Below are 25,004 nucleotides of genomic sequence, written 5' to 3'. Positions count from 1 at the left end.
TAAGCTACTCTATCCTTTTGAGATGTACTTCATTTTCTGAATAAACTTAAACTTGGGAATTCTCCGCCCCTGGGGAGGATGGAGTAACTTATGTAATACTTAATGAATTTACCATTATGAAAAAACCCCAGTTAGACCTCTTTAATATTAAGCCATAAAAAGGGCAGTATTCCTATTAGATGAAAAAAAAAACAGCTAGCTATGATCATCCCTATCCCTAAAGCCAATGGAGAGTACAGACCTGTGTCCTTAACCTCGTGTTTTTGTAAGATGAGGGAAAGGAAAATTTGAGAGACTTGTATATGGTATATAAAATCAGCTATATAATCAGCTGGCTAGTAATTTGTTCCGGTTCCTCAGAGGCAAAAGTACCTCTGACAGTATTATTAAATGTCTAGCTAATGATAATGATTATTGTAGAACTTTTATTGATTTAGAAGGAGCCTTTGATAAAGTTTAGTTAGTTTAGTTCATTTATTATGCACCCCATTCCACTACCGCCCACAGGATGGGTAAGGGCCTCAAATACAACAAAATTATTAAGGATGGTAACAGTCCATTTCATGTGGTCTCAATCTCATAGTACCACAGTTCTATGGGTGCAAGAGTATGCCTCCTCAAACAACACTCGGGCGTCAAAACAAGTAAGTAATTATCAAAAGAAGGCACCAAACCGGGAAGGCTGAGGCGTCAAAACAAAACGCCTGGCCGTTTTATCCGTTTAGCCTGGCCGTATCCTGGCCGGGGAGGATTTACTGGGTGCAATTCCTTAACTGTAGCCTCTGTTTAACGCAACAGTAAAATGTGTACTTGGTTGTAACAACGATTCTTCGCGGCGGGGATCGTATTCCAGGGACCTGCCCGAAACGCTACGCGTACTAGTGGCTGTACAAGAATGTAACAACTCTTGTATATATCTCAAAGAAAAAAAAAAAAAAAAAAAAGCCGAAAGAAGAAGAATCAAAACAGGCAAAAACTTGGCGGGAAATGACAATTAGAAAGGAGAAGGGGGGGGGGGGGGGGGAAGAGAAAAACAAAACAAGGAAAAGGACAAGTTGCCTGGCAGAATTTGAGAGGACAGCAGCAGGAGCATAAGGCCACAAAAGGACTGAGGACTGTCCTGTGGAGCATCACGCTCCGGCAGCTGCCCACCAAGCCCACCTCACGGCAGCAACGGGCCAGACAGGGAGGGAGGTAGTCTCAAGTCCTCAACCAGGACCTTCACTAAGGTTTCTATAACTGTAGTCCCTCTTATGTAGTTTGTGCAGTTATGGTAATGTAGTTATGTAGTTTGTATGTAGCTTATGTAGTTTGCCTGTTTCAGAGTCAAGGTTAACGATGTTGTCTTGACTGTGGGAGCAGTCTACAGGGTTCCTAACACTGATGTGACTGAATTTAACGCAAACCTTAGAAATCTTATACGAGAGAACCGACTGAACAAAAAACCACTTAATTATTTCTGGTGACTAACGTTGACCTTTGCAAGCCTGATACCCTTCCTGCTGCTAGTTTCCTCAACTGTATGAATTCCTGCTTCCTCATACCCTTAATCACTAGACCTACTAGAATCACTGACAGTACTGCCACGACTTTTAATCACATCTGGACCAACATAACCTCTCCGCTTACTTCAGGGATAATCATAGATAGCACTACAGACCATTACCCCACATTTCTCCTAACCAACATTAACAAACCACCTCTAGAGACAAGGGAGATAAGCTTTAGGCTGCACAATGAAACTGCTATAGGCAATTTTATAGCTGCTGCTGCTAATATCAACTGGGAATCCGAATTAGGGAACATAAGGGACATCAACCTAGCAGAGCAATCATTTCTTAAAAAAACTCTCAGCCTTTATAACACCCACTGTCCTATGCTAACAAAACAAGTCACAACTAAAAGGCATTATGTGCCTCTGTAACCCTTTCCACTACCGCCCACAAGATGGGTATGGGGTGCATAATAAATGAACTAAATAATAAACTAAAAGGCTTAACAATCCTTGGCTTACAAAGGGGATACTTAAATCCATTAATAAAAAACATGACCTTGAGAAGAAGGTAAGGTAATTATCAAAAGAAGGCACCAAACCGGGAAGGCTATGTAGCACCATCAAAGTGCAAAATAATCAGAGGGCGCTAAATATTACCAAGAATGCCAATATGAGAACAAAAAAGCATAAGGCAAACGATATCAAAAGTATCCGATTCACCTAGAATTATATCGAGGGACAAGTGACCGCGAGGGATGGTCGGAAAGCAAGACACACGCTCGTCCTGGAAGTCAGGACATTCAACAAGGATACCTTACCTTGAGGTTACCTTGAGGTGCTTCCGGGGCTTAGCGTCCCCGCAGCCCGATTGTCGACCAGGCCTCCTGGTTGCCGGACTGATCAACCAGGCTGTTGGACGTGGCTGCTCGCAGCCTGACGTATGAGTCACAGCCTGGTTGATCAGGTATCCTTTGGAGGTGCTTATCCAGTTCTCTCTTGAACACTGGGAAGGGTCGGCCAGGATATGCACAACTGTAAGAGGGACAACACAATTCGGACAATAAGGAGCAGGGCGGCGCTCCATTAAGTGACCGTGGGTTAAGCGAGTATGACCAACCCGCAGCCGTGCCAAAGCAGTTTCACCTCGAGAAGAAGTATAGGTTAGGAATCGTCTTCAAAGAATTTTCAAAGAATTACTCATCATTGCTATCTAAAATAATTAGAAGAGCCAAAATTAAATACTACGAAGATAAATTTACTCACACAAAGGGCAATATTAAGAAAACATGGAGCACAATTTCTCAAATATTGGGATCAAAGAAGATTTTAAATAACAAACCAATACTCCTATCAAATAATGATGGTCTGCTTTCAGCCTCTGACACTGCTCCTGAGTTCAATAGGTTCTTCTCTTCCATTGGGTCATCCCTTGCAAGTCCCTTATGTTCCCTAATTCCATCTTCTAGTACTAATATTCAGGACTATCTTACAGGTAACTATCTACAGTCTCTGTACCTAATGCTTACTAATTCCACTGATGTTACTGACAATCCTTTCCCTTACCCTACCTTTACCAACGACCGCAGCATACACTAAACTTGCAAAAGTTAGATCACCATTCAGGACCCTAAATAGGCATTTTGATTGCTGTACACCAAAACTGGTCTTGCATAGGTGGAGTATGCCACCCCATCACGGAACCCCCTATCTAAAGAAATGCACAAGGAAACTCGAATAAGTTAAGTAGTTTTGCAACTTTGGTCGTCCTAGAATTGCAAGGGATGAGGATATGAAGGAAGACAGAATTAAACCTGATGAAGCTAGAAAAGAGAGGAGAGACTGGAAAGACATGATAGATGTAGCTTCTGGGGGGAAAAAAAAAAAAGGTATGAGAAGTGGCTAGAGGTTTTAAATATGCCAAAGCTAGAAGATAAAAGAAAAAGAGGCGATATGATCACTACGTACAAAATACTGTACTTTAGTAACGAGAATTGACAAATCCCAAAAATAAAAATTCTTGAAACCTAGAACTTTAAAAACAAGATTTCATCAATTAAAAAAAAAAAAAACAAACACACACACTCCATTTAGAAAGTTCACCATTGCAAACAGTGGTGTAGATGGTTGGAACAGGCAAGAAGGCTGTGGGTGCCAAATCCATCCATAGTTTCAAAGCATCATATAAGTACCAATAAGACAGAACATCACAAGCAAAGCTTTCATCCTGTAGCTTAGGTAATTACTGTACAGGTTACTTGTCCCAACAAATTATTACAGTATCTCTTACTGTACTTGAAAATTACTTTTTAGAATTTAGAGTTTTACATTTCTTCACTCGAGTACAGCCAAACTAATAATTATATTTTTCCTGACAAATAAATATTTTATGACAAGAAATTAAAATTTTTCTCCGTTTTATATTTTATGCACACCTGGAAAGGGCCCTAAAAACCATTATGCAGTAAAATTCAATAATTCAGTTTAAAATGCACAAATATCTTTTGGACCATGGTGGGGACCGTTAACAAGCTGCCAGCTTTCTGTCCCTGTTGAGGCCACTATGGATGGTAATCCGCAGGTGAATTCAGATAAGTGAGAAACCCAAAACTCTTAAGATGGTAAATAAAAACTTTTTAATACAACTATTAATCCTTATCTTGAAATAAATTATTAAGCTACAACAAACTTAAGACATTTTAAATTGTAGGTAAATTACATGACTGAAGATAATAAAATGTTTAATAGCTGAGGAAATAATTTACAATTGCTAACAAAATCTGATTAATTCATATGAATGGTAGTTTCTAAAAGAAAAATCTCATTTTTATGGTATAACAATAATCAAGAGCTATGCAAGGAACGATTTCATAAACATGAGTTAACAATTTCTAGTTTGTTGACCGCACACAATTTACATGGAAAGACAAAGAAAACAAAAAGCGTTGAATGTAATGAATGCCTTTATCTGAATGAGCCCTGTTGGCTCTCTGAAGCTATCCAAACTGATATGTTCTACATTAGTTTGGGGGCCATCAGTCACAGGAGTTATGCCTACTGGGAACCACAAGCCAGAACCTGGTCCTCTCTCAGAGGTACAGGGAGGGAGGGAGGGAGAGGTGTTGGGGAGCCTCCGGAGCTCACCCAGAAAATGGTATTTCATTACATTCAATGCTGGTTTTCTGTGGGAAGCCACATCGTTTACCTGAAGTGCTACTCAAAAATCATGTAGAAGCATGGACTTATTCAGATGGCGGCAGCACTGAACGCATGGACACAGTTGGCAGCATGGACACGGTTGCCGGAACAACCATGGACATCTTCAAGAGGAAACTAGATTTATTCCTCCAAGGAGTGCCGGACCAACCGGGCTGTGGTGGGTATGTGGGCTTGTGGGCCGCTCCAAGCAACAGCCTAGTGGACCAAACTCTCACAAATCAAGCCTGGCCTCGGGCCGGGCTTGGGGGAGTAGAAGAACTCCCAGAACCCATCAACCAGGTATCAACCAGGTACCGCAGGTCTTGAGACAAAGAAGAGGAAGACTGCCACGACAGGCACCCGAAAGCCACACACGACAGGGAAGAAACCAGAATGTTCACTAGATTGCTGGTGGCCTGGACTCTGTTCAACCTCCAAAACCCTCACACCCGAATATCTACCCAAGATATGTTACCAAAAACTGGAAGAGGAGGAGGAGAAATCTGAAACTCCGCCCTCGCTCCGAAACCCCTCACACATTCGGGAACCGGGAGCTGGAAGCAGGGATGGGGGGGGGGGGGGGGGAAAGGAGCAGGGTGAATCACGCTCACCAGGTAAGGAAGCAGGGGTGAGGAAGGAACCAAGGTCAAAGCAACCAACAGCCCCCTAAACCTGGGCCCTAAAACCCAAGCAGGGCAGCTCTGGGTCCTCCAACCAAGCAACCAACCTGGCCCATTGTAGTAAGGAGAATCGAACATGCAATGCAGCCGCTGCCTGATCCTTGATCAACAGACAAGGAATGAGTGAAGTGAAGTACAAGCGGGGAACAAGGCCTGCAAGACACTGGGTCAGTGGTGTCCCCGACCCATCAAGCAGCGTGACAGAGGCAGTACGGATGATCATTTCCCTTTGGCAGGGGCAACAAACAACCTTCGACTTCGCACAAGGCGAGAGCAGGTTCGGAAGAAGTAGCCATTGTACGATTGAGCCCATGGGTTTTCCAGGGCCCATAGGGTGAATGAGCTCTATGGGAAGCCCAGGCACTGGGGCTAGCCAAGCCGATTGAACCCTGTCAGGTAGCAGGCAAACAGACCAGTAGCAGCTATGAAACCTTGGGGGAAACACAGGAGGACTACAAACATAATTTAGGCTTGCCTATTAAGTTAAACAGACCACCACCACCTAAACAAGGCAAGAACGACCAAGTGAAAAGAAAATGAATACAATCAAAATGAATACAAGTGCTAGTAGCATGAGGGGTTGCTTGTTTGGTTTTCTTCTAGGAGAGTTATTTTTATCTTTATGAATGTAGATTGCACAGGTTAACCAGACAATGGTCCATTTTGATTCACCTACCTTTCTGGGCCCTTCCCTGGTTGATGGCAATTATGACATACTATACTTTAAATGTAAAGTGCTCATATACCATTGCTCCCTGTGGCTCTCTGACGGGGACCAGGTAGGCTTAAGAACTCCTGTGACTGATGACCCCTAACTAATACAGCACATCAATTTGGATAGCTTCAGGGAGCCAATGGGCTCCCCACAGAAAAGTTGGGCAACACTGAAATTTCTCTAGTGATGGCTACTTTGATAAAATACGTATATTTGGCACAATATTGGACTTCAGTTACTTCAATTACAACTTCAAAAAGTTACACACATGATTAATAATGTCTGATGCACGATATTCAAGATGGATACCATGAATGTACAGTATAAGCAATTTAAAATCTGAAGGACAAGAACATTAAAAAAATGAATGAAAAATTAATTTGTAGCACTGTCCATATGAACAATTATTAAAGATGCTGCTAAGCACAAGGAAATTAATGTTTGTTAGTATTCATACCTCAGACTTTAAATAATTTTGAATGTAAAAACTTATATTTTATCATCCCTTAATTCAATATTTACAATTAGCAGACTAGAAATGCATATGTAAAATATGTATTTAACATCGTTTATCATGTTATTATACAGTAGCTCATTATATAGCTGACCCTTAACCCCTGCACTGCTCACCTTTTAAATTGACATTCCCGTGCTGCACCAAAAATAAATTGTTCTATAAAGTTTTTTTTATTGTTAATTACCACCCAGGAAACACAAAAATTCAAGTAAAAGTCTCTACATCTTTTAGTTTAGCTGTGGTAACCTGGAGAATTTGCATATTTTTTTTTGTTTGTAAAAACGAGACTAGTTGACATTGAAATAACTATTTTCAGTTTCTCACTATTTATTTAGTTTTTTTGCTCTAACAAGTTGTATCAATTTGTCAAAGCTAAGTAATGGTAAATACTCGCTTGCTGTTAAAATTTTAGTGGCTCATAGTATGGCTGTCCTACACACTATAAATGCCATGGCCTGACGAACGCTTCATAGGCCTTAATAACCTAGCCCATGGAAGGAAAGTGAGGCACCCGGGATATTTTTTAAGATGGGCTTTTTTTTGGCATGGTTACTGGAGGCCTGAGGAAGCAAATGTGTGCTCCATTGTATACATGGGAGTTTCGTATCTTATGATATGCCAAGATAATCACATGTCGGCTGGTGCACCAGCACACCCCTTAATATGTCGGCTGGTGCAGAGCAGGGGTTAAGCTTGGTAAAGGTAAAAAGGAAAGGGGAAAGGAAAGCACAAACCTAAATCAGTCTGTAATCTGGTTACTATACAACTCATTTAAAAAATTTGTCACTTTGGAATTGACTAAAATTATTTGCAAATGAAGTTTATCAGCTATCAAATTATTCAAGGAATAAAAATATTTATATAATCAACACACTTTCACATTGCCTTTTAATCTATCTTTGTGCTAAGTTTTGAGGAAGAAACTGACAATACTTCACCTGTGACCATAAAACTTGCCATGACTAATGCCATTGAAAGTTGAAAAAAAAAAAAAAATTACTTTAGAAATATGTTTGTTGTAAATCTTTAATAGCACTTTTACACATGCAAAAAGATTGGGTATAATATATTGATGGAGCAAATTGATATACTTGTGCTTTATGTATGGATATGGTAATGAGAGAACATTCCAGGAAATCCACACATTCCTACAGCATTGTTCAAATGCTACAGCATTATTGTAATCACCTAAGTGCTTTTATTTCTGCACAAACTATTCTCTGCTAACATGCACATGCTTCTTTTCCAATGCTCTCTCCCAACACGAAATTGCAAACAAGTTCGCAAAAGCATTTATACAATAAATTTAGATTGATTTTAATTCATTGTAAGTATTTATAACTCAATTCTCCATTGTCTCCAGTTAATGGCATTTTTTTAATTAATGTTTTTTTTAATGTGTTGTTACTCGCTGCACATACATTCAATGTGTCATTCTGAAATTTATGTAAAAATAAATTTGGAAATCTATAAAAATTCATATGCAAGAATTTTTCTTTTGTCAGCTTTGCTAAGATTATTTTATAAAATTTATAAAAATATTGAAAGAACTGTACCTGAAACCTTAATTGCTGACAAAATTTCAGTAATATGGCTTATCACAATAACAGTGAATATTGTCACAATCAACATAACGCTAAAATTAATTTGTATAAAATACATGAATATGGCACAATTAGCTTTAATGTAACAAACTAAAACCACAAAATGTACCAAAGATATACTCAAATTTTATCCTCTATTCCAAATTTGTAACATTCTATAACACTATACAGTAATATTTATTATTTGTTAGTCTGGTAGAGAGAGAAATAGTGTCCCTTCTTCTCGATGAGCTGCTTGTGAGTACCAAATTCTACCACCCGGCCGCCTTGAACTACTGCAATAGTGTCGGCATTTTGGACAGTTGACAGACGGTGAGCGATGACAATACTAGTACGGCCCTTCTGGGCTTGTTCCAAGGCCTCTTGGACAACCTGTTAAGTACAATTTCATTACTGAGCTGAAAGTATCTCACTGATGCTTACAATAGATGCATTTAAAAGCAAGTACCAAAAACCACTAAACCCAGAAGGCTATACAGCAACATCTATGTTGCAAAATGGTTAAGAGTTTCTAGGCATCCTTAAGAATACCATTACAAGAGCAGAAAGACAAGATGAGCAGTGTTAAAAGTCAGATTCGTCGAGAGAAAAACCTGCACAAGAAGTGCCAGCGAGCATCTCTCAAGTAAGTAATTATCAAAAGAAGGCACCAAACCAGGAAGGCTATGTACGCGAGCATCTCTCAAGTCTGCTTGTCAGTATTTAACAGCAACATACTGTAGACAGAATAAAGAGTTCTAAAAATATGGCCATGAATGGGTATTAATAACAATGACAATAACAATGATATGTTTATAGTTAAAAATCACAAACATAAGTGCAGGTAAAACCTCAAATATTTTTAAATCAACAGAAGTGATTAAAAGGCAGGGAACTAAAGAGTAGACAGTACAGTATATCATTTATTCATAAATTATATGAGCAACAGTGGAATGGATGTTCAAGGGAAAAATTAAAAGGGTTTATTATTTTGAATTAAAAGATCAGTGCCAAGATAACCATTAAAAGGACAAGACCATGTTAATTAAAATGGTATAATTATGGAAACTGCTAGGCTGAGATTTGTAGATTAAAACCAGTAGTCCAAAAACAAAGTTGATAAAAGCCAAACATTTAATTGAATACTAAGACGTGCATATTTTGAAAAAATGTAAAGAGATAAAAAAAAGGGGGGGCAAATTGAGTAAACAAGACAGATTTAGACGAAGGAAAAAGCAAGAAGAGGAAGTAGAGAAGTCTAGTAAATGGGATTGCTAAGAAAATTACGCCATCAGGTGACTGAACAAGAGTAGCTGTAAAGGTACGGTAAGAAATAGAGGTGTGCTTTTCCCTAGTGTAACTCGGGGAACCTGCTCTTGTTTATTGACGTAGAGTGAAGATGATTTGTGGCCACAATATAGTTTGCAATATTGGCGACAGCTTCAGCTCTAGACTAATGTTGAGTGCAGAGGGGGCAGAAATTGGGGGGGTGGACATTAGCTGAGAGTACAATGGAGGCTCAAGAATCTCCTGTTCTCGGTTCTACATTGTGGCTTGTTGAGCTTGAAACCATTGCTCCTCGTTTGTGTTACCCCCTTTGAAGAAATCTTATCAACATCCTCAAAATTGTTCAGTATTTTATAAGTTTGAATGACATCACCCCTGTCATTCCTGGCTTGCAGTGTTGTTAGCCCTGTAGTCCTCAACCACTCCTGGTACAAGAGTGGACTTGGGTCTGGATTATTTGTTTTTTTCCCCTGGTGTTGCACTTTCTACAGATCAGCTATGTTCTCTTCAAGATGGTCTCCTTGCTTGAAAACGGTAATCCACACGGGGGCACACAAGATTTATACAATTGAATCTCCACTTTTTCTTTTCTTGAAAGTCAAAGGTACACTTAATTATGCCAAGGGTTTGGTCAGCTTTAGTGACTGCTGCTCCTACCTGTTGTGCAACTTTCAGTGAGTGGTGGATTTCGACTCCAAGGTCCTTTTTTTTTCCATCAATCTGCTGCAATGTATTGTTATTAATTTGGTAGTTGTAATGTGGGTTGCTATGCCCCATGTGTAAGGTCTTGCATTTGTATATACTGTATTAAAAAGCATTTGCCAGTCTTCTGACCATTTGTAGAGTTCCTACAGATCCCTTTGTAAGGCTTCAATGTCATTTTCCACTTTACCATAAAACTTGGTCATCTGCAAATTTTTGTAGATGGCCCTAGTCATCCTAGTGGATTTGTTCATTTAATGTATCACGCTATTGTGATTTCTGTGTATTGACCCTAATTATTTACCCTTCACTCAGTTACAAGTGCACATATTCTACTATTTAAAAGGTACAGTATAGAATTAGCAAACTTATCTCTTAGTGAGTTAATTATCATAATATTATTTATCCCATTTGCCCCTATTTACTTTGCATTGATCAAAGACCTGCAAACTGATTGGTCATTTACAATTTTAGGTATAAAACATATGGTTTGATATTAAATACAAAATACCTTTAAGCTAGCAGAAATGCAAAATCTCCCATTCCAGCATTGGTATTCTACAGTTAGTGTAATAAACCAAGTATACCTAGTGCACTAGTTATTTTATAGCAATACACATTGAACTAGATATACCATAATGTTCTATAAAACAAAAACTAAAATTCACACCCATTACAAACCATTACAAAATGTAAGTTCCTTACCTTTTCGCTTTCGGTGTCCAGAGCAGAGGTAGCTTCGTCAAGTAGCAACACACTTGGGTTTCTTATTAGTGCTCGTGCTATTGCTATACGTTGCTTTTGACCACCAGACAATTGTGTGCCCTTTGCACCGACTCTTGTATTATAGCCCTAAAATATTAAGTGTATTATAACCATCTACTCACTATAATTAACACTTTCTTGAATGGAATAATAAATAATTTTGTCAGGAAGAGGCAGCCTGTGTATTGTATTGTATATATAATATATAAAATCATATATATCAATAATATATAAAATATAATCAATCGATAATATATAAAATCTATAAATATATAAAAATCTATAAAATATATAAACATATAATATATATAATCAATAATATATAAAATCATGAGCAATTATGAATATGGTGATGCTTCTTTCTGAGACTCCCTCATTGATAGTAAGAGGAAGATTATGCAGGTGCTTCCAAGCCTAAACAAGTAGCAGCAGCAGCTTTGTTAAGTGTCTGGCTGTGGTTCCTAGGAGAGAACTGGTCTGTTTGAGCAGATGTTTGAGAGAACTGGATTGGAGGTTGATAATTATGTACCTTGGTTAAATGTTTGGGGATTCAGCATCCTAGTCATCACCAACCTCTGCTCCTAATTGTGGGTTAGTTGTGGGAGGAGACTATCTTCTCCAGGGAAGGTTGGCAGCATTATTTCCATAGTAATTTTTTCCATAACTAGTTTATTCTTTGATGTTGCTCCAGTCTTAGGTCATCAATAGGTGCCTCTGTTATTCAGATAGTGGTGGAATTACCAACAAGGGTGTTTAAGAAGAAGGGTGATTAAGGACAAGTCCCTCTGGGTTCCCATATAACCCTAGTTGGTCAATAGTTTTTAAGCCGAGTAGCATGTACCAGTCTGCAGGATCCTCAACATGCTGTTCCAAGACTGGTATGATTCCTACACCTTTTTACTTATAGTTCAGTTCATTGTTCCCTCAATCAAGGACTAGGCAATAGCTCTCCAAAAGTTTTCAGTGTCATCTCACAGGCAATAAATGCGTAAGCTTTTATTCCTCAGAAATGGGGACCACGAATCCAATTTAAGCTTTAGATGAAGCATGGTTCTATTGCTACATCCTGACCATTATTGAGTTCTTGCTGCAACCTGGCTTACAATCCTGTCTCCAGTGAAAAACTGTCCATTGTACTGTGTCAGTCACTAAGTGAATGGCCACTTCCTGATTTTCATGTCACTACATTGAGAAGAATTTTTTTTTTTTTTTTTTTTTTGAAGCGACTTGCTGGCAAGTGTCCAGATTCCTCTCTCTAATGAAACTTGCCAATGGATCCAAGCCCTCACACCATGTGGTAGAAATACTGCAGTTTTGGCTTGTCAGTATCCTTTTTGGACAATGGCACGAGTTTGCCAAATTTCCAAGTACGCACAGCTTTAGCAGTTGCAGCATCTTTGGGTTTCACCAAAGATGGTTGTACTAGTTCTTCAGGTTGTGGTACTGGAAGTCAACATCTTCCCTACATTCCTTGCCTGCTGGCATGCAATTTTTAATCAGTTCATCGAGTCTGCTTGGACATTTTAATGGCTAAAGTCCACTCTCTTTCATGTACTACCTTTTAGAGATGAAGAATGGGCTGAAATAAGGTCACTACTTATTAGGTCATTAGTCAAAGCTAGAGATTTGTTAAAACTTACATTTGGTAGAGACTCTACAAATGAGTGAATGTTGGCTTGTTTGGCAGCATTAACAATTTCGTCATGCCCCACTTCCCGGCAATTTTCACCATATGCAATATTTTCGGCAATAGTGAGATCAAAGAGCACAGGTTCCTGAGACACAAGACCTAGCTGGTTTCTCACCCAGCCAACATTTAGGGCTTGTACATCTTTACCACTAATGCACTGTAATGAAGATAGATAAACATTTTCAGGCCAACAACATTGAAACCAATAAAGCAAGTTAGTAAAGAATGTATGTACAATATGTATTTTACATACTATCTTGGTAGCATACTCTAGGGAATGTCTTTTTATATGTACAAAACGTAAGATAAAATATGCATAATTATGATACATGGCTAAATAAGTTGCTTAACACCTTGAGTATCAGTATTGGTGTACAATTCCATGAAGTTCAAAACAATATCATGTTCTTTGATGAAATTATATATTGCCTTGGTTAAAAAAATAAAAATGCACATTAACTAATTTGTACTTGCCAAGAAAGTAGTGTTTATCATTTTGTAATCTCTTTAATGCCAAACCTAATTAAATTAAAAAGTTAATGAAATGACAAATCTAATAATCATTCACAGCTGGTACACAATGTCTAGTACATGAAAGATTGAAAGCACATGTTGCCCCCAAACTCCCACTATGTGAACCCGTCCATCTGCTCTCACTATAGTTTGGTTATGTTTACTAAATGTCTAAATTTAGGCTGTGTGCTTTTATATCGTTTAATATATTTTGTACAATGATTTAATGCATTTGAGCATTTTTAGGTTCTAAACTGTACAGCATTTGATATACTGAATATTGATGGTACATCACATGCCATATCCAAACAGACTGCCACAATGATAGCTTAGGTGAATAAATTTTGTTTTCACTATGGCAGATAATTCTGTCAACTGTACTTACAACTTTCCCTTTGCTTGCATCATAAAATCTCTCCAGTAGGCCAATGATGGTGGACTTGCCACACCCTGAGCTTCCAACCAGGGCTAGAGTTTGTCCTCTATCCACTTTAACATTCAGTCCTGATAATATGGGCACATCAGATCTTGTCGGGTAAGAAAAATGCACACCATTTAGCTCTATGCTGGTTACGGGAGTGTTCTGCAGAGATAAAGAGACACATTTGAAGATATTTAAACATGCTGACTGTAGAAAATATTGACATGGAGGAGAAATTGGGCATTGGGTAGTACAAGGCCATCAGTGGAAGGAGCAACTGAAGCCCAAAAGCCTACCTGGGACCACAAGCCAGAACCTGGAACCTCCTGTGGTTGGGAGTTTTCCTTAACTACCATCGACTGGGGTTAGGCACCCAGAAAGGTAGGCATGACAAAACAGTCCCCACATGGTAAGAAAATTGCAACTGAAAACCAAACGGAGGCAAACTCCCTCAATTCCTGAGAAAATGAACAAACGAGTAAACACCAGACCTTGCCGCCGCGCTGCTCATCCGCACAGCCTGTCCCTTCCCGGGAAGCAGAAGGGGAAGCCTCGGACCCCCCTATGCTGGCTGTCCAGCAACTCCAGTTTGGAGGCAAAGCATCAAAACAACGTGAAAAACCACCAACCGGCGTGGAGGAGTGCAAGGAAGCTTACGGGGCTCACCCAGAAAATGGTGTCTCATTACAGTCAACGCTGGTTTTCTATGGGGAGCCCCTTCGGCTTCCTGGAGCTACATAACCAAAGATAAGTAAAAAAGGGACTTACCCGGGAGGTGGCCGCCACGCACTCTTCAACTCAAAGTCGGAACAACTGGCTGTAACCTGCAACCCAAAGCCACACACAAACGCGCAGGATCAGGAATGTTTACCAAATAACAGACAGCCGGGACCCCTGTCCTAGCTTGGTATCTTGGTTAAGTATCCAAGTTTCCAATGTGGAGTTTCCCCAAATTCCCTGCAGGATATATGTCTCCAGCTGGGGGTTTCTTGATTTTCCCAGGTATTTTGCCCAACATTCCCTGGAGGTCTTTATGTGCCACCAAGTTGTGTTCTGACACATGAGGTTATATCCTGAACCCCTTCGGTTGCAGGATAGCACCTGGTTTCCCAGGATGTGTCAGTCCCATCTGGATCCTTTGTGGGGCTTATCAGTGCTGTATACATGAAGGAGCCAGGATGTACTTCTTAACAATCGAGTAACTATATATATTTATGAGGAGTTGGGAAAGTAGAAAAGGTAATTTTGGGTGTGGCATAATGGAGGAAAAATGAGCAAAAAGGATATTTAGAGATGTTTTAAAAATAAATGGAAAAGGCATTTCATGCACAAAAACAGCTCTGGTGCTGTAAGAACTCGCTCGCAACCAATTTACAACTAGAGTTCATGTGAATAACCTAAACACAGGCAAACCTCTATGCAAACAAATGTAACTAAACAGCTTCTGGAACTTAAAAACAAGAGCTATCAAGTTGGTAACTATACCAAAGCAACAAGACTGAAGAAAAAGAGGCGCTGTAATCACTATGAAAAAAATACTAACAGGACTAAAATTGGCAAAGAAGAATTCTTAAAACCTGAAACTTAATGAACAAGAGATCACAGAATCAAGCTAAAAAAAAAAAAAAATCATACATTTGCAAACTGTAGACTGTTGGAACAAGTGAGGTGGTGGATGCCAAAACCATCAGTAGTTTTAAAACTGTGATGACAAAGCCGTGGAAAAACAGGACACGAAGAGTGTAGCTCTTCCTGTAACTAAACTTGGGTAATTCCACTCAGAACGTCGCAATTATTTCCCTGCATGTTATCATCAAAGAAACCCATGTCATTAGCAAAATACAATGAACTACTTCATTCCATCAATTTTCCATCTTTCTTCTAGCTGACTACTGTATCCAAGCATGCAGACTATCTTCACAACAACAGATCTGCTCTGGAGAAAGTTTCACACACAGCAACAAAAATTATCCCAGAACTAAACCGACTCATAACAGGAATGGTTGAAGGCCAGAAACCAGAAATAACAGGTCTGATATTGAACCCTTTAAAATACTGAACAAGTTGGAAAATATTAATCTATAACTTTAAATATCTGTGTGAAAAATAAAAAACTTAATCTGTGTAAACACTATGCAAATTAAGGGACCTAGTCTATGGAACTCACTCCCTAGTGAATTGAAAAACTGTAAAACTTTTGCCTTATTTAAAAGCAAAACCAAAAAGTACCTAACCTCATCTATTTAGTTTCCTACACTGAGCTTTAAATTTGCTCTGTACCTAGTGTTACCCAATCTCCTAATTTTTATGTAATATCAAACAACCTTATCATTGTGTTCATTGCTGTCTTCTTTTATGTGCTAGCCATATGCTGTATTGTGACTACCAATTTTTGTCAACTACCATTCAAGCTGTCATTGCAATCAATCTTATATTGTTTCTGCTGTATTGTGCCTACCAATTTGTTGGCAACTACCATTTTAAGCTGTCATTGCAATCAATCATAGCTACCTATGTGCTTTAATATACTGTACCTATAATTTTCTCTCATCTTTTTTTTTCATTCCATGTAATCTGTTTTCATTTTTTTGTCTATAAACTTTGCAAGTATTTACCTCCTTAAAATTTTCTTAGATTAAGGACCTGCCCGAAACGCTGCGCGTGCTAGTGGCTTTACAAGACTGTAATTACCATATTTGTATCCTCACATTCCTTCCTTATATTAATTTAAATATTAATCTAATCTTTAAAAGATTAAATGCAACACATACAAGGGGCAACAGCTTCAAGCTCAACAAACCATAATGTAGGGCAGAAGGAAAAAAAATATGCTTTTTCACCCGTAGGGTTATAAACCTATGGAATTGTAAATGCAAATTCATTACTGCAGTTCAAAAATCCAGTTTGAACAAATTCTCAGGAAAAATGGGGAGGATCTTGGACAAGCTGACAGCTTCCCGTCACCAAGGTCACTAGACAGATGGCAGACTTTAGATAAATTCAGGTTAGTGGCCTCAATGGTGACACAAAACTAATAATTTGTTAAAAGGTCCCATAATTTTTTTCCACACAAATGTTTTCAAACTGGATTTTGAGCTGTGGTAATGTCTATATTTGCAGCTTCAGAAGGTCTGAGAGTTTATCACTTTATGGGTGAAAAAGCACGTTTTCTGCCTTACATATTCCAAATGATCGTAGATACTTACAAGTCGTAGACCCACACTAGGCGATGCTGTAATTGCAGGTTGGCGTTCAAGCATAGTAAATATGTGTGAAGCTGCAACTTTTGCTTTGCTAAAGTTTGGAGCAAAAGCAACTGCTTGTCCTACCATCATTGTTCCCAGGATGAGAGCCTCTGCTACCCTACAAATATTAAGGATGTTTTTTCAAGATTCATAAGAAATGTCAGGATTATACACACTTCTTACAAGCCAAAAATTTTAGTTTATGAACATTAACTTAATATGTATGGTACCTTATAATAATAATATGAACCAATTCTTGCCACAAACTGTATATTACAGACTTAGTGCACTATTCATCATAATTACACATGGTAATTTGTTAAGGGTAAACCTAAGGAAAAACTAAAACTAATGCATGAAAATCTCAACATTATTTATTAGGCAAATTTCTGCTATGGTTTATACACCAAATAAACAGATGAATTTTGTATGGAATTAAAAAGATTAAGGAATGTTGAAGTTTGAAATGAATTTGTGCTTGCAAATAAGAGCACAGTCAAGAAAATGAACGGGAGGCTTTCCACTACAAGACTGCTATGACATGCATAACCTGTAAAGTAATGAATAACATAGCATTAGATGAACAAAACATATCCCATCACAAAATGCCAACATGAAATTGGAGAAGGAAATATTCTCTCAAACCAGAATGTTTATGAAATGATTGACAATACAGGGAGTATTTCATATTGCTAGAGTGCCAGGAGTCTACCGACATGGTGGAAAAGGCTGGGTGTGTGGGCAAGGTAATACTTAACTGGATTAGTCAAGTTAAACAAGGGGTCAGTCTTAGGTTGAGAATGCTCGTTATCTGTGTACTGTATGTGACTGATCTAATTAAGGAGGAAGAGAGATGTCAGAAGACTGCTTTCAGATGCAAAACAGATGAGGATAGGCACAACTAAAACATTAGGATCTGAATATGCTGAAGAAATGGTCATTCAAGTGGCTACTCAAGCTGCATCCTGGCAATTGCAAGGTAAGAAGACTGGGAACAGTCAAAACGCACCAGAGACAACAAGATATTCTAATATCCATGACAAGTCCTCAATGCTGACCTTACAGGATATTCTAATACTTATGTCATACATGTCAAATCACCTCAAAATATCCTTGCTGTATGAGGACGCTGCACTTGCTAAAATCATTGCCTACAATAAAGCACTGATTTTAGACATTTGCCAGGGCCATTTTGGGGTTCACAATCCTTCCCTGAATGTCATGTCAATGTCATCAATGTCAAAAATTTTTTTAAGCAGGTTTCAAGAACTAATGTTGGAAAATACTTACTTGAAGACGTCCACAAATGAAATTTGGTCAATATTAACCAAGTAACCACCATAAAACATTGCTACAGCATAAGCAAAGAATGGTACAGCTTGTGCAAATCCAAAAGCAGCACCTAAAAAAAAAATTGTTATCTGCTACAATTTTAATTATTTTTTCATAAATTTAAATGTATTCCTGCTTTCCCTCCTGAGCATACATTCCAAAATTTGTTTGATCTTTAACTATTATAAGATTTATTTGTTTGCAATAAAATTTTCATATATGGAAGTCATTTAAATATTTTTCATCTTGTTAATGTCTATGATAAACTGGAATATATTCTATACCTCGGAGATGGGATTTTTTCAGAGCTTCTTTGTGAGGCTTATACAAGGCAGCTGAATATTCTTTAGCAAAATGCTGCTCTTTGTGAAGACTTGCAACTGTTCGAATGTTAGTAATTGATTCTATTGCAATCTGTAAAACATGGAGAACATTTTGTACACAACTAACATTACTCATTAAAATAAATTATTTTGTTTTAGATCCACATATCTACAGGAACCATTTCTTCCCTGTATATTATTATATCCATATTCTCTACTTTAGCCACTAAAAATCATAACTATCATTCATAGTTTACTTGTAATTTGCAATTATTTATTAACAGTTGCTAGAAAAACCAGAACAAGCACTCCATCTATGATACACAATCTAGACCTGGTTTCTCATGTCAACAAACATTACACAGCATTTTAAAGTTATCAAAGAATCCTTTCAAGCATCAGGTAAGCGAATTGTCAATGTTGATAACACTTGTGCATACGTCACATTCTAATTTATTGTGAATATTTGCTGTCCTTCCACCTGTCGCTCCTGTCTCTTGTTTATCTCTTCCTCCGTTTAGTTAAGTAAATTCTAGATTCTAAAGTAAAATTCTAAAGTATTATAAAGTAAAATTATAAAAATAAAAATTCTAAAGTAAATTCTAAAGTAAAATTTAGTAAAGTTAATTCTAACAAAATCAATATACATAAATTAGTACAGTAAAACACTCGTACCTTGCCTGCATCCTGTAGTATTTTAGACTCCGTGACACTCTGACCCATGAGGATTTTGCTCTGCAGGTAGACTGCAATCAACACAAAGGGGATAAAGGGAAGTGTAACCAGGCCAAGACGCCAGTCGTAATACAGAGCCATACAAATGCTTACACCCAGTGTTGAAATGGCTTGGACAATGGTTCCTACACGAGACCCAGTTGCCTGTTAAGAATGGTTCTATAAGTATATATAAAAAGACACAGTTGTACCTTGCACTAAAATTTAAAAGGAAGCAAAAAAATCAATAAAAAATAACATCTTTCTGTTTGCATAGAAATTAATCTACATTTCTTGTTCACAGGGAAGGTGACAGTCTTTATAGTTGCACATTGAGGGTTAAGGGATATAGGTTACACAAGGGAATGTGTAGTGCAGACTGGACTATGAAAATATGAAAATTATTACTTTACAAAAATCCTACTAAGTACTATACATGTATACACAAAAGATTGTGATGTATTAGAACTAGAAAGAATCTAAACTAACTAAATTACAACCTAAATTTTGTGGCATACCCCTTGTACAGCAGCAGCATCCCCAGACAAACGTGAACAGAGCGCACCAACAGAATTCTTCTCTTCATCAAACCAACCCATCTCCTGACGCAGCATAGCAGCAAAGGTAAGTTTTCGCAGTCTTGATGTGAGTATTTCTCCAGCCACCGAAAACAAGTATGCCTATTAAATAAAAAATAAACTTTTTATAATAGTATCAAGTTTGTTTATAATTCTTTAAAAAATTTAGATAAAATAAAAAATTCTGGATATTTTATCTTTAGGGCAGATAAATATTAAATGACTAGACAAAAAAAAAAGTCAAAAGATACCATTCTAGCTGACATGCCATCATTTATCCTCATATTCAGGCTATGGTTTGGTCAGTCCCATACTCTAGCATTAGTCCTTGGCTGGATATAGGGAAACAGTTGCTGGATTGGCTGCTTGGAGGCATACATGAGCTGGTACAATGGAGGTGGGGAGAATGGGGTGAAACCATTTTTTTTTTTTATATCGATTCTGCTCCAGTTCATCAACTCCCATTCATTTCTTTAATTTATTGCACAATCTCATCATTCTACAATGTTTTCTGAAAATACAGGAATAACTAATGGCCATCAAACCCACCCCAAGGCAAGAGCAGATTCAGAGGGGATATCCATAGGTCAAATACTCTCCATTAGGAGATTACTAGCTCCCAAACCACTAAACAGGACATCTAGGCTTGCCAGGAATTATACGAGAGTATTGACACAGCTTAGTTACTCAATGTTGTGTTCCACAGCCATGTTATCGTGTAAAACAAACATGTAAACCTCCGGTGCACCCCAAAAAACCTAAATGTGCCACCACATTTGAGGAGGCCAAGTTCTGGCTCTGGTCCCAGTAGGCCTAACAGAACTCTGGGCCTGATGTATTCTAGTAGTTGGGAGTCATCCGAGCCACAAGGGACTATCCTAGAAAACGTAACTTAAAATGTGCACCAAGTACACTCATTAAGAATGTTATAATTGCAAATCCAACACTAGACTGTGAAGCAAGCAGAAAAGCCAGTCATTTTTTTACCTTATAAAACAGGTAAATGGTCACCAGATATTCAAGGGAATAGTTGACTAGCCCTACCATCTGGCATCAGGTAGTGATATTGGCATGGTGGTATTTTGGGATATAGGTATGTTTGTATCCACTCATACCAAACGTTTTCAACAGTTTTACAACCCTCTTTCAGTCTCTCTAGGGCATTTTCCTACAAGAAAATGTTGAAACATTTTGAAACACAGCTTCCCTACCTATTGGGATGGTGGTGGGATGGGGGGGGGGAAGGATTCTGTTCCTGCCCCTAATAGGCCACAATGTTGTCACAAGAGACCCAGTCATATGTGGCACTGGCCATGGGGTTGGAAACCTTAGGAAGCCACCCCAGAAAAAACTGTCAAAGTTTGTTATTGAAGTTAACAGCCTCAGAGATTGAGGCAAGTCATCAACCTAACAATTTAGGTACAGGCTTTAAAATATCAAACTTAAACTTGCAAGTTTAATTTACCCTTTTATTAAATACTTACGCAGACCATAGTAGGGAGCCGACAAATATAAATTACCACTAGTTTCATTTTGTAAGCTACAGTATTTAAAACAGCACTGACACTTGTACAGTACAACATTGCAGTTACCTGCATGAACATTGAGATAGCAGCAACAATTCCAATCATGAGGAAGAGCAGGGCATAAAAGTCTGCTTGCTTCCTTGCCTCGGCTGGATCAGCTAATGAAAGTGTCTGGAAAATGTAAATTTAAAGCATTAATCCTCAAATATCCTAAGCGATCAACTATAATTTTATTTAATACTGTGCTGTACCCTCTCCAGGTACAGAGCAACCTCCAAAATTTAGATTTCCAAATAGAACAACTAATTTTTAGCCCAATTTCAGTATTTTTACTATTTCATGCCTTTTGTAATAAATAGTATTGATTTTTTTTTTTTTTTTTTTATCCAAGGCACCCTTCAGTTGCTCTTCAAACCATGACCCGAGCTTGCATCGAGCATCACTATATCGTCAGGTTGTCAAGCCGTGTCACACAGTGCAGAGAAAGACCCCATCCCGGAAATACAAGGGGGAAACCCAGTTAAATTTAAAATACCAAAAGCTAGTTTACTCAAAGTTTTGTTCACCCTCAAAAATGAACCTACCCCTCTCTTCCCACCAACATTCTTCTTGGCTCTACTAAACTGGCCTCAAAGTTGTCGTTTCTTGATATTTCGTCTACACATGGGGGTTTAGTGGTCGCCTTACAGCATGTAGCTAGATGTTTGCATGCCATTGCAAACATCTAGTTGTCTGCCAAACTCTTCATATGATCTGGTTCCTCTTGAGCAAGATCCTTTCCATGGTTGTGTCTTAAGGCTGTTTGGGCTTAGACTTTTGTGAACTCTGCATGTTTACACACAATTCAAAACCATTTATATTTACTATTTCATGAGTGCACATCTCTGGTATCAAAATATGGAATCTGTTGGGAGTTTTTTGTTTTGTTTAAGCCATGGGTGTGTCCTCCAGTCATTGGTGGGACGGGGTTCCTTGCATGCACACCTTTAGTAAGGAACACCAGTGCATTTCAGCTTTGTCTCCCCCTTCCTCTTTTCCACTGTGGTGTCCACAGGGATGAGTAAGCACAGCCAATTTGACTTCTTACTTCTGGGCTGGTTACATAATTTACAAGCATTCTTTTTGTCAGTTTTCCTCTGAACTGTATCATACACTCACCGCATCAGTTATAGTGAGGGTATGAACACACATCCTCCTGTCTGTAGTCTTGTCATCCTGTTCAGGATTCTGTAGTGAACAGGAGGAAAAGCAACCAAGTAGTATTTCCCAAGAGAATATTAGACAGCCAGTTGACAAACCCATATAGTCATTATGCTCCACATCCTGCAGTAGTGGACATCTGAGTTATTTCTTGTTTTCAGTCCTACATTGTGACTCGAGCTTGAAACCATTGTACCTTGTTTGTGTTACATCTGACCTTTTGAAGAAATTGTCTATCAACATCCTCCAATTTGTTTATTTGTTTAGCATTTTCATAATTTTGAGGAGCCAAACAAAAACGGTGAAAATAACTACGAATTGGTTAGTGTCTAGATACGCAATGACTGAATATACACTTGCATAAGTGTCCACTAACAGCACAAGCCTATTTCACAATGAATAGTTTAATGATGGAATACAAATATGCTGGCAGAAATCAACATATGTTAAGTGCATTTGGGAACAATGTGTAGGAATGCAGTCTGGATACAGGGGTATATGCAACTGTTGACATGCAAGTATCGTCACCTGGAGACTGTCGAGGGTAGCAGCCATGTAGGCCAGCTAGCAATCACAGTATAGCCAAGTAGTACCTGGAAGGACTGGAAATAGAGCCTTTTGGGTCACTGCAAGCCAGATTCTTCTCTTGGTGTCTCCCTTGCCCCAGTATGATTGGTTACGTGAATGAGTCCTTTGGTTGTGCCATTATAGAATGTTAATCAGCCTTTACTATGCAGTCCTGCCCATGACCATGGCAAGACATTACCCAAGGCAGCAATAGTAGAAAGTCTTAGATATAGAGCACACAACTATGAGTAAAAAGTGATTTAAGTTATGCAGAAACTTACCCCAAGTACTTCACCGAAGAGAACGGCATAAACTGGAATAATTACTCCTTGCATGGCTGATCCAAAAACTCCTCCTACAATATATGGCCACTCGGAAGCATTCATTTTCAGAATCTTTATGCTTGGAACTGGATCCAAAATTTCCTCTTCATCCTTAAACATGAATTGTTTTAATATAATGACTGAAGTAATCTTGAAATAAATAAATATTGCAGTACATGACTTGAAATAGACTAAATGAGATTAATATATCTACCTTGGCAATTATTTCCATTTTCTTTTCAGATTTGACAGAGGATTTTCGTCGGCGTAGAGAATATCTGGTAGACAGTGTGTGGACCAAGGCACCTGGGGACATGCTAGCCAAATCCTCTATGATATCTTGACTGAATTCAGCTATGCTGTCAGTGTCATGGGTATCCTTATCCTCAGATGATGATAGGTCCTTACTTTCTAATGAAGAGACCAATTATTTTATAAGCATCTAAATTACTCTAGTGCAGAATACATGGCAAATGGAGAAAATTTAGCAGTTTTTTAAGCTTTGTCTATACCAGGCATGTCAAACTGAGGGTCCCCACAAGGGCCATATGGGTTACATTTGTGTTATCGTTAAGGCCACACATGATTAAGTCGTTCAATAATAATTATTGCAGAATATTTTTATTACTTAGAAACTTTTCTTTAACCTGGAAACATTACTTAAACAAGTGTGCTTGCAAAAGGCCACATGTTCGACATGCCTGGTCTATACCACACGTATGTTCAACCTAATGCATCCCACACCCACACGAAAGTGAGAATTGAAGTAATAATCACACAGTAATGACATTACTTCAAATATTTGTAAATGCTAAATTGGTTTAATTATTGAATTACAGAACCTGAACCACATTCATTCTTATGAGTATCATTCATAAACCATCAGATTCTTGTGAAACTTATTTACAAAATCTAACCTGCAAGATAAAACTTACCAAATTTCATCATTGTAACAAAAGGAAACAAAAAATCCACCCAAGAAAAAAATTGATTATAGAATCTCCAATTTTAAAATATTACATTTAACCAGTAGAATAAAGTAAAGTAATATTCTGAAAGAGGAAAGTACATGAAAACATTTATTTGCTGGGGAGAGAAAAAAAAAATATGCCCATCAGTTTGCTTGAAATTTGCACCTTATTATTAATAATCAAACTCAGAATACAGTTAGAAAATAAAAATTTGCTAAACTGAGTAAACTCTCATACCAGGAACAACTGAGAACCTCAGAACTAAACACTACAAACCAGACATGACAGGTCCAATTTCAGCAAGACCTTTAAAATGCCAAAGTGGATAATATTAATCTAGACCACTTTTAAAGATTCTATTTCACACATACAAGGGGGCAACAGCCTCAAGGTCGTCAGGTCAAGAAGTCACTATGTAGGACAAAACAGGAGATGCCTTCTCACCCTTTGGTTAATACAGTACTCCCACAAAACTGCTTACTTGTACTTGCCAAAGTTGTTAATGACAAGACATCACTACCTATCTTGCCCGAAATGCTATGCGTGCTAGTGGCTTTACAAGAATGTAAAGTCAACTTCATTTCAATGTTCTCTGTTAACCCCAATGAACCTTCTTGTATATAAATAAATAAATTAAAATTCGGCTGGAAAAAATCCCCGCA

General features: G+C 38.1%; 1 protein-coding gene and 1 long non-coding RNA gene across 6 annotated transcripts in view; one reads left to right on the top strand and one right to left on the bottom strand.

Annotated features, from left to right (window-relative positions):
- Nucleotides 1-991: 991 nt before the first annotated feature.
- Nucleotides 992-24,227, top strand: LOC123772478 (uncharacterized). 2 transcript variants are annotated; one of them, XR_011228934.1, is made up of 4 exons: nt 992-1,229; nt 19,707-19,801; nt 21,673-21,821; nt 23,615-24,227. It is a non-coding gene; the product is annotated as an uncharacterized lncRNA (long non-coding RNA). The 2 variants fall into 2 exon arrangements; XR_011228933.1 differs by lacking the exon at nt 21,673-21,821 and having other exon boundaries at nt 995-1,229.
- LOC123772475 (ATP-dependent translocase ABCB1) overlaps nt 4,221-25,004 on the bottom strand; it is a 62,112-nt gene continuing 41,328 nt past the window's right edge. For all 4 annotated transcript variants that reach the window (XM_045765676.2, XM_045765678.2, XM_045765677.2 and 1 more), the window contains exons 15-26: nt 23,586-23,782; nt 23,330-23,482; nt 21,348-21,452; nt 19,696-19,857; nt 19,139-19,342; nt 18,425-18,554; nt 18,099-18,210; nt 16,770-16,926; nt 13,528-13,725; nt 12,580-12,786; nt 10,880-11,026; nt 4,221-8,578 (exon numbers count right to left, since the gene is read on the bottom strand). In XM_045765676.2, the coding sequence (XP_045621632.1) occupies nt 8,387-8,578; nt 10,880-11,026; nt 12,580-12,786; nt 13,528-13,725; nt 16,770-16,926; nt 18,099-18,210; nt 18,425-18,554; nt 19,139-19,342; nt 19,696-19,857; nt 21,348-21,452; nt 23,330-23,482; nt 23,586-23,782 (1,964 nt within the window). In that variant the 3' untranslated portion in view covers nt 4,221-8,386. The remainder of the gene's footprint in view (nt 8,579-10,879; nt 11,027-12,579; nt 12,787-13,527; nt 13,726-16,769; nt 16,927-18,098; nt 18,211-18,424; nt 18,555-19,138; nt 19,343-19,695; nt 19,858-21,347; nt 21,453-23,329; nt 23,483-23,585; nt 23,783-25,004) is intronic.

This window comes from Procambarus clarkii, chromosome 17 (genome assembly GCF_040958095.1).
Source record: "Procambarus clarkii isolate CNS0578487 chromosome 17, FALCON_Pclarkii_2.0, whole genome shotgun sequence".
Lineage (NCBI taxonomy): Eukaryota > Metazoa > Arthropoda > Malacostraca > Decapoda > Cambaridae > Procambarus > Procambarus clarkii.
This window is presented reverse-complemented; position numbering and strand designations above follow the sequence as displayed.